This window comes from Haplochromis burtoni, unplaced genomic scaffold, assembly GCF_018398535.1.
Source record: "Haplochromis burtoni strain Fernald_Lab_line unplaced genomic scaffold, NCSU_Asbu1 Contig_417, whole genome shotgun sequence".
In the NCBI taxonomy this organism is placed as follows: Eukaryota; Metazoa; Chordata; class Actinopteri; order Cichliformes; family Cichlidae; genus Haplochromis; species Haplochromis burtoni.
In genome coordinates, this window is record NW_024582778.1 from 320,122 (window position 1) to 331,052 (window position 10,931).

The window sequence follows — 10,931 nt, forward strand, 5'->3', positions numbered from 1 at the left end:
ACACACACACACACACACACACACACACACACACACACACACACACACAAATATGTTTCCATTTTAAACGAATTTCACCGAACTTAATCAGATGAAACAGAACTTCTCATATACACAGTTATGATCATCTTGATGAGGCAGATGGACATGACTAATAACCTCAGTGAAAATAAAAATACATGAAGTACATTTCCACTCAGCTTCTTCTTTAAAGAGAAGGGAGACCGCAGCGAAAAAAGAGAGACTGATCATGAATAAAGACGCTCATAACTCACTCACAGATACATGCTGCAGGTGCTTTCACTTCACTACCAGAGCGAAGGTGAAATGTGTGCACACAGGTGCGTGTGTCCGCTTGTGACCGCTTGGCATGTACATTGATGGTGAGGAGTAACAGCTGGAGAGCAGGATGGAAGACGACACGCCTGTACACATCTCTCTGGCTGCAGATAGCTTCAGCCTGGACACGAGCTGTTAAGTATGCCTGCAGTCTTTGTATTTTTTTGAACAGAAACTGAACTCTATGCACCGTATCCTCCCCATCTCACCTTGACAGCCAGGTGAGGATGTGGCACCTGAGCGAGCTGCAATTATGATTTCAAACAGCAGCCATGAAGCTAATTACCACAACACAGAGCACACACAGCCAACCTCTGTGAACACATGCATTATTCTGCTGTGTGTGGCTGACAGTGGGGGATCTCCCACAGCAGAGATACACAGAAACAAAGGTGCCCTTGTGTTGTTTAGCTCTGACCAAATGATTTCACAGAAGATAACATTCTTCTGTTGTATCCACGACATAGTTTGGTAATCACGGATACAGGAGCAACAGCTATTACCATAAAGTGTGCAAGTGCTTTTAACGTTTTTGTAAGACTTGTAACTATGCATGAATATCATATCATCAACAGATGTAATCATGTATAGGTGCACCCATGGCTTCAAAAGCTAGCAGTGCCCATTTAGCAGAAATAAATTGCTTGTGGGTAATTTCTGATGACCCTTCGAGGTAAAAATGCAAGCTGCTTGTCTTGCATGTACTGCCTGTTTCTCCAGCAACATATCAATGGAGCTCCTTCCATAATGCTGCATTTCTGTTGAGACATTCCGTGGTGGATTTGCAAGACTTCTTAAGACCACTGTGCATCACAGTTGGTATGAGGACCCAAAGTTATCTTTGGTTCTCACAAAATATTTGCACAGTGTGTCTGTCAACACAGACTAAATTATTTCAAAAGGCCTGCTCTCCAGCTAATTGTTCATTAGTTATTTGTTTTGTAAGGAGATATAAATATATAGAAATATAGTGCTCTTTGACACTAAAAGCCATTGAAACACAACGTAAATCCTACAATGAAATCTGGGGCTTTTTGGAGAAACTATTTACTCTTAATTTGGTGGTCAAGTCCTTCCTTACTTAAAAACAACTCTACATCCACCTTTTCTATCTAGCATTTTAGATCTTCGCAAGATGACATGCTAGAATAGCAAGGAGAAAACCAGACCCCAAAGACGTGAGAGGTTCAAATTAGTGATGCTCTGGCCTATTTTTTATAAGGAAGAAAAAAGATCAGACAAGTCAGCTGGTCTAAAATGCTAAAGTTACATTCTGATTGATGTGCATGTGTATTTCTGAAGCTGTCAATGACATTCTTTGTGAACCAAATCATATTTTAAATGCTACAGTATGTGTGGCACTTTTCAACATGCAGCAGATGGCACATGTGCAATGCTAACTTGCTGAATGTGGTTAAAGTTAGCAGAGGTAGCACCAGCAGCTTTCTTTTCAAGTACTAGTAGTAAGAAGCCAGCAAAGCAGTAAGGTGCCAGCTGGTGGTGGATGGCTCCATTGATAAAGCCAACATCTAACTTCTGTTGGACATTAATAAAATAATAATATAAATATTTTATTTCACTGACTACCATTTTGGATGCTGCATGTCCATGTCTATGTTTAAGGAGTTCCAAACTGCCTCTCATATGTTCATAGGAGTGAGATAAATACTTTATGATCATGTGTGTTAATGTGGTGTAGTGTAACTGCATTGAGTGAGTCATTCAAACTATCTGAATGCCAGTCCAGTTGACATAACCTGGAATTCTAATTACTTGGATGTAAATAACCACTTTTTCAAAACACTGACTAGTTATGTCAGCCGTTTCCATACAATGTGTTTACTACTTCCCATGAAGTATCTCCCAGCTTTGTGTCAGCGCTGAGTGCACAGGAAAGGCTAAATTCGGGAGCTGCCCTGCTCTGAATAAAAAGCAGACTTAATACTAACCTCATGATTGTCACACTTTACACAACTTTATGGTGTGTCTTCTCAGGACCTCCTCCTGCCATACAAGTTTCCCAATGCCACTTTAAAGTACTAGTAACAGCTTGACATGTGACTTCACATATTATCTACTGTTGATGGACTCACAATGGTGATCATTGAGTTCAGCAAAGCGAACATCTGCTCTGCAAAAATCTTTGGCATAGAAAATGAAAAAAATAGAACCAAGATTTTAATAATATACTATACAATCACATAAATGTAAGCACATTGAACAAGTTTAGGTTTTGATAGGGCAACTTGTGTATCTCACTCACTCTCAGCTGGGATAAGTTGGGGGTCATAGGTGATGCCATTGGTGCATGCCTTAAAAATGCATTTAATATTCTCAAGTTCCATTTAATTCTATCGCTCTGAAATTGCAAATACTTGAAGGGTATAATCAGTACTCCAAACCACTCAATCACCTAGGAACGGGAAGACATTAAAAAGCATCTTGATCGTCTTAAGCTGCTGTCTAGCCTAAATATTTAGAAAGTTTCCTTATTTCTCTAAGGAACCCATAAATTTATCATGAGGACAAGGCCAGGAAAACCACACGCTCATCATCAACCGGCTGAGTGATGCAGAAACCACAGGATGGATAAAAGCCAGGAGATTCTCTTTCGGTTTCATCAGAGGCTAAACAAGCCAAGGAGGAAAACAAAACCAGCTGATGTAAATGGTTAAGAACAGTCATAAGACAGAAGACATACTTTCATGAACTGCATCCCAAGTTGAACTTAAAATAACTGGGAATAGCTCAGAAAGCACAAAACACTAAAACTCTGACTCACAAACTCATTGATGTATTGTGATGTAACCCACATGGACACATCATGAAACCAGCTCTAAAACATTCTTGGCATCTGAAAAAATATCAGCTTTACAGAAACTAAGAGAACAAGCTTGTTTTGTTAGCTTCACCCACCAGTTTCTGGATGCAGTCATTAGAGTTTCAAACGACTTTCACAAGACCAAAGGAGACCTATGTAATCATTCAGGTGAAGCTAAGGCATGAAAATCAAACCAAAACTGGATAAACGTGGTACATGCAGGACTAAGGCAATAATGACTAACCAGAGCCGACATTTCACAATGCTGACTTCAAATATTTAGTACAGGTCTGAAAAACCACACAACCGCACTAACTTCACCTCCCAGGAGCCTTCTTGACTCATGTTACTGCACTTCATAAATCCTTAAGCATCCTGGCAGAGGGCTATTGTGCAACCACAGTGACATAGCCAGTGCCTCGTATGACACATCTACACACCCACAATTCAACATTGCTTCATTTAAACTCATAAATCTGTGTCTTTACCACTGTGGCCATTGCAACTACTGCTACTTTGCAGTTGCACTATATAAAATTTCCATTCATGTTACAAAGTACATGACAAATCTGAACTGTAAACTAGAGAGTAGACAAAAATATGCGAAGAGCTTCTACAAGAACCCTGGAGGGCATCAAGTGTACATTTTTTTGGAATAGATTCCTTGAAAGAGTGTAACATTTCTTCCCTTGCAGGCTAAAGCAATGGTTTTCAGTCGGGTTACTGCCAGGGAACAATCAAGAAACTTTTTAAGGAACAATTAAAAAGTTAAAGAAACAATATATATTGCAGTAATATTACAACAATTTAACTGCTAGCTAAAGTAAAACTTTATTTTTAGCCAAATGTAATTATAAAACTGAGATATTTAAATGTGTCTACAGTTTCAATTATTACCAATAATATAACAGATAAACTGAAATTGTGAACTACAGATATATAACCATCTATATAAATGTATCTGCTAATATATGCTAATGGCAGTTAGCAGTTAGCTAAGTTAGCACAACATTTTAAGGTAACAGAGGCACATAGGCCTAGGCCAAGACAGGTAGAAACGGAAAAATGTATATTCCCTGACAGGTTGCTGATGGTTACTGTTGTCAGTAAAAACCAGTTCAATATCAGTGCAAATAAAAATAAATGCGACATGGCAAGGTTGACTGAAGAAGTTTCACATTTGTTCATTCGGCACATTTGTTCACTCTAGACATCAAAAACCTCTGAACCATTAAAGAACTCTTCATGAATGGATTTCTGCTCTATGAAGTACTCACATTTGTCTTGCTGGACACAGCAAAAGTGGCTCGGCTGGAGAAGCGGGTGATGGAGGGGCTGCTCCCAGACACTGGGCTTGTCACCATGGAGGAAACTCTGGAGCCAGCTGGAGGACTACTGGAGGTGGAGGAGGATGAAAAAGTGGCAGGGGGGGATGCAGGGATAGTTTGATTGCTGAGGCTGCTGTAGGTCTGGGCTTGGCTTCCCAAGGTGGAGGTCTGCATGTGTAGATGAGCCTGACTCTGCGTGTGAGCCTCACCTTTTCCGTAGATCACCTCCTTTATCTCATGGTGATTCTCCTCAATGTCATCTAGGTGGTTCTTGTGGTTTTGGGCATGTGTGTGGTGGTTGTTGTTCAGCATGGTGCTCCTGTCACATGTGATGCCACTGAGGAGCTCCACCTGTCGAGTCAGAGAATCCAGCTGGCTCCTGAGCTGCCGATTCTCCTGCTGGAGATGAACCACGGCTCGTCCGAGGGGCCCACTCAAGTTGTTCGTCTCCTCCAGACGACGCTCCATACCCAGTTTAAAAGTACTCACATCCACATGGATCTCCCTGATGGCATCCCTTAGAGTGTTCTCATAACGGGCTAGTGCTGCACACACAGTCTCGCCCTCTGGAGAGCAAGATCCTGGGCAGCACACTTCTCCCATGTCACCCACTGCTGGGGCTTCCATTGGCACAGATGCCACCACTGCTGACCCTTGGGGAACAGGCCAGATAGTCTGCAAGTTAATGACTCCCTGGTGACGGTCTGCCTCAGTCAGTGATCTGAGAGTTTTGCCGGAGGGGGTGGGGACTGATGGACAGGAGTTAAGAGGTGAAAGTTTGAAAGGGGTTGCAAAGGACTGGTCTGTGTTATTACCACTCCTTCAGCTATGTCCCGAGATAGGATGCTCAGTAAGGTCTGCTTTCCAGGTACCAACTTCACGCCAGCTTCTGTCTGAAAATACAAAGTGAATAAAATGCAAACACACTGTTAAACTCTTCAAAGATCTGCTGAAGCTCAACTGAGATGACTGTCTGTGGAGGATAATTAGGGGAAAATTTAATATCTAACAAAAACTGACACAGCAAACTTGATTCTAAGCAAAAGTTCAGACTGAAAAAAGCTACATTGTTTCAGAGAACTGAGAAGAACAGAATAAAAGCATTCATTTCTTTGAGCCAGATCTGATTTACAGCTGCTGAGAAACACAACGATGAGGTCATCTTCACCCACAGCTGCAAAAAACCTACCTCGGTTTTGCTCTTTGCTACAGCTCACCAGACTTTCCTCGGCAGCTGTACGTCTGTGTGTGAGGGTGTGCGAGCTCTGCTCTGCTCTACTGGCTCTCTGGTTTGTTTAAAGGGTGATCACTCCTCTGGCCTTGGGGAGGGAGGAGAAAGGGAGGGATAAGGGAGGAGGGTAGTGGTGGAGTGGAGAACTTGCATGCAAAGAGTAGTAAATGTGAGGGGAGGGGAAGCGGGGCGGTGCAGTGGGTAGATTTTATGTCCTAACACTGTCTAAACTGTCTTACTCCTCCTACCCTTTATGTTACAGCAAGTTTTCCCTGTTTAAATGTATACATGTTAGACGATATTGGAAGAAGAAACAATGAAATATGACTGCTGTAAAATAGAGTATTCGTGTTTATCAAAGCCTGTAACTTGAATGTATTGTTTGCACGTATTATATAGTGGCCACTCACAACAAATTGCTTAAACACCACTGACATTCTCCTAAGCTGAACTGACGATTCTGTTTTTCATACAGCTGGTTGAAATACTTGAAATGTGTGCTGCTGTACTTATAGAGAAGAACCCGCAAATAATTTTCCACTAATCTTGCAATTCCCTTCAGCTCTGTGCTAAAGCCTTAGCATCTTTCAACTTATAAAACTGAGTCTGTGGTCTGCAAATTTCCAGTCTAAGGCTCTCATCAGGCTCATTTATCAAAACAGCAAGCAGCTGTTTTCAGTGAAAAGCTCTGCTACAGATACTCTACACTATCTGCTAGCCATTTATTACCAAATCATCACAATCACATAGCATTTTGCTGTAATGCTGCTTTGTGTCCACTGGACATGAAATTCCCTGGAACCTGTTTTTTTACGAGGTAGAAGACTAGGTTTTATATCACGATTAGAGATTAAGTGAAGCCAGTTAACTGTTTCCCTAGATGTTGTCACTTTTCAAAAGAAAATCTGTCCTATTGTAGTTTGTGCCTGATGGCCAGAGGACACAGGCTGAGCCCCCCCCCCCCCCCCCCCCATTGTAATTAGACCCCAACGTATGCATTATGTCAATTATGTGCTCACTAAGATATGAAAACAAGTGTGTGTGTGTGTGTGTGTGTGTGTGTGTGTGTGTGTGTGTGTGCAACAAACAGAGTCAGGCTAATACTTTACTCCACCCTCCTGCTTACTGTCAACAGTGTGTGCGTGTGTGTTAAGGACAGAGTGTGAGACTGAGGTGTAGCTATGAGAATATAAGCTCAAATATCTTCATTATGTAATAAAAGAATGGAAACCCAAAATCTCTGATCTAGTGAAAACTGCCGTGCTCATCAATGAATTAGTTCTTTGCCAGTGTTAGAAATAAATATTGAATACCAAAATCAAAAATACCCAAAATCACTGCGACACATCCATCTGGAATAGATTCCTGTTTCTCTTTGTGCTTTCTGATTTTGCCCATTTAAACAAGATAACAAACAAGAAAACACGATTTGGATTAAATTATCATGTGTTTTTAATCTTGTGGAGTTTTATTATTACACAAATGGATTAAATTCCAACCAGAGCTTTGTACAAAAGATTCTGACATTCCTGTACTGTTTACCTCATTTGCCAGATGGCGGCACTAATAATAATAATAATAATAATGGATTGGATTTATATAGCGCTTTTCAAGGCACCCAAGGTGCTTTACAATGCAGCATTATGTCCTTTCAAAATCTTTAGTTATTTATTCTTTAAGTAACAGTAGGTACAAATAAGCCAGTTTGATGCTTAATCCATGTTTGAGTTGAACTGCACCGTTACTATGTAACAGTGAATTGTAACAACTGATTAAAGGAGTATGAATATAGTAAATGTGGCTGCTCATTGCTTTGTTTTTATTTTGGCTCACTTTCACCTCATCCGCTTTATAATATCTTGTTAGTGTTGTATTTACAGAAAGCTCAAAGAAAGAAAATCTGGCTTTGCAACATCTACCATTCATTTTGTGACATCATTGCCTCATTACATTATAAAATTTAATTCAGCTTTGTTGTAATGAAGGCAAGCTGTTGTTCATTTTGCCCAGGGCACACTGAAAGTCCCTGAAGCCAACCTGTGGGGTCCAAGTGGGGCCCTGACTCATTGTTACTGGAAGTATCAGTGAGTCAGCAGGTAATGCGCTGTTTAATCAGAAGGTATGAAATACAAAAACCTCAGCTGTAGTCACCATAGTGTAGTCTTACTCACTTACTCGCTTGAGATTATTCATTGTTTTACAGTCATCAAACATTTTTGACTGGCTCTGCCTCCACAGAGCTGAGATTGTACAGGTCCACTGGGATTATTAAAGGGAGAAGGATATATGCTTTGATTTTCTTCTCATCTGGTCTTCAGCCAGCGTAACTATCTGTTGATATTACAGACACATTTGCACATATACTTCTTCCCGTATGCAGTGCTGTTGCCCCAAGTGATTAAGTGTGGATTAGGTCAGACCGAAGGATATCTGAGGTTTGCGATATATAACACACTTATGGTTTAACATATATCACACTTGTCAAGGGCCCAACATCTGGAAAAAAGTAAAGAGTAAAAAAGAGAAGAAAGCCATTGTTATTTTGAAATGCCTTCAACACGGGAACGATCTGAAAACTATTTGTACTGCCAAGCATGAAGCTGTTAAGTTTATAAAGCTCCCCATCACAGGCCACTCTGAGCAATACTTTTTCATGTAAATGATGGTATATATGATGAATGTAAAAATGTTGCACATGGTGAGAAACTGACAAAAGCTAACTTGAACAGGTGGGATATGGAAGGCGGAGGAACCCTAACATTGATCTTGTGATGTAGTGTGGATGAAAGAATTACTTACAAATAAGTCACATCCCAATATGTGGATTTCATTCAAAAGCACATGAGCAGATGTTACATGAATCTTTGTTCATCAATCTTTGTTAATTTCCACCTCCTAGCTAGTATGAAAGGTCAAAGTCTAACCACCATCGTCAGTTAAAATTTAAATTGAATTAAAGCCTGAATTATACTTGGGTGCAGACGTAGACCTGACTTATTAGTAGTCATTCCTGTCATGCCTGGGTGTATGCATAGTTGGTGCATTGTAATGTAAATTCCCCACTGACGAGTCCATGCAGTCACAAAACATAGGCAGGCATTGAGGCTACGTCGCTTTCTCTCCGTTTTGGCCTCCCATCCACAATGAGATGGCATTTTCCCCAAAGGAAAATGCAGCGTTTTCAAAACGCTCTCGAAAACACATACATTTGAAGACGGTGCTTATGCGTCGCAGTGTGGACTTTCGAAAACGATGACGCATATTAGTCATATGATACAGTCATGTGACCAATTAAACAAAGATAGCGGAGGCCATTATACAGCAGTTGTTTCGTTTGCTCTCAGTTTTGACAGCCCTATTAAAGATTGATATCAGTTTGTACATGCTTCAGATAGCTTTTCTTTGAATTTTTTAATTCTCACTCGCTTTTGCAACTTTGTACTTTTGTGTTACTCGCAGCAACAACTCCACCTCATTGTTAGTCCATTTAAAAAATGGTGCTTTTCCTTAACATTTTTCTGCGACATTTCAAAGAGCCTGAAAGTAAATAAACGGCAGACAGAAATGAGGCATTTCTTGCATTTCACGCATGCGCAGTACTGGAACGTAAGCGTTTTTGGCCGTTTCAATGTGGACGCACAACTCCGTGAAAACGACTGAAAACGCTAGTGTGGATCTATCCGGGCTAGTGTGGATGTAGCCTGAGATGACACTGGCTCACTGGCGGCTGAAGAAATTTACATTACATAAATTCGCGTGACATCAAACCATGAAGACCACAGCAAACTTTTTGCAACATGTTTCCAAATTTGAAAAAAAAAAAGCAATTCAGAAGCACGTCATAAAACGAACAAAGATATTAACAGTGAAACTTAAATTTCTAATTTTATTAGTTCTCAGTAGCTGAGCAGTATTTACCTTAAAAAATCTCTCATCCTGGCTTCCTCTTCCCTCTTTCTTACAGATTTCTAAATCTGTAAGACGTTAAAGGCAGATCTACTGACCAGGTTGGTGGTTCGATCCCTGGCTCCCCCAAGTCTGCATGCCAAATATCCTTGGGCATTATATTAACCCTAGGTTGCTCTCCGATGCATCCATCGGAGTATGAATGTTAGTTACTAAGCACTTAAAATCAGAGAAACTGCTTGTGTGAATGGGTGAATGTGGGATGTTGTATTAAGTGCTTTGAGTGTTCTGGGAGAGTAGAAAAGGGCTATATAAGAATCAGTCAATTTAACATTTATCAATTATACATTGATTACTTTGTAACTGTCTTAGAAATAATCCATTAAAATACACAAAACCAGCTTAAATACAGTAGCTGAGATACAGTAGACATCACTGTTCTGCCTAATGCTGTTTGTGTATATGGTTAGAGGCAGAGGAGAAGTCATTGGTGTTTGTTTTCCGTGGAGGCCTGCACATTCAGACGTGAAGGGGAAGGGATCCCCTTCACCAAAGAAGTGAAAATCCAAAGCATAAGAGATAATGGCATCTAGATATAATGCCATCTTCTTCCTCCTAACCTCAAGCCCCATCTCTTGAACTGAAGTCAGGGCTCTAAAACATGCTCATTCGTTATTACAATGAGCTGCCCAAACAACAAAAACAGCTGGTTGTAAGCTAACATGATGCCAGCTAATATTAGGCTCTTGTGTCCTAAAAATCACAGCTTAACACTTAGACCCCCACGGATAGTCATTTGGCCATTTTCTACCTTTAAAACCCAGAGAGCAGCCAAATGGCTTTTAGCTAAGCTTTAGCTTCAGCCAAGTGGAAGCTAAATTGTCTAGTCATTCATATGTAAATTGGGTCGTTGAGTCGTTATCTGGGAATTCTTTAGGGAGGGGAGTGGGGGTGTGTGATTGAGGGCCATCTAAGTTTGAGTACAAACAATTCAACATTTCCAGCAATCACTCACAATCCTGGCACTGCCATGGTATCTGTAGTCTGCATTTACCACATGTGTATCTTTTGCAGTGAACACATCGCACAGTGGCATGATTGTTCTTGCAGTTGTGTTTGACCTGACACGAGGCTCTTTTTCTCCACTGATGTGGAGGGTTGTGTCCGAAGCAACTGTTCTTTTCTTGCCTTCTTCCCAGCTACATGAGAGCGAGCCAACTCTGTTGCAAGCGCCACCAGGAAGTCCACCCGTCTTTCCTTCGTCCCGGTGCATGCTTGATACAGCACATGTGCATTCAGTGCTGCC

At 40.8% G+C, this 10,931-nt stretch overlaps 1 protein-coding gene across 1 annotated transcript in view; it reads right to left on the bottom strand.

The window, feature by feature from the left end:
- Positions 1–5,820, bottom strand: part of smtnl (smoothelin, like) — a 24,779-nt gene extending 18,959 nt beyond the window's left edge. Inside the window, exons 1-2 of the mRNA XM_005944701.2 lie at positions 5,678–5,820; positions 4,438–5,381 (exon numbers count right to left, since the gene is read on the bottom strand). Coding sequence (XP_005944763.1) covers positions 4,438–5,115 — 678 coding nt within the window. The 5' untranslated portion in view covers positions 5,116–5,381; positions 5,678–5,820. The remainder of the gene's footprint in view (positions 1–4,437; positions 5,382–5,677) is intronic.
- Between the last annotated feature and the right edge of the window lie 5,111 nt (positions 5,821–10,931).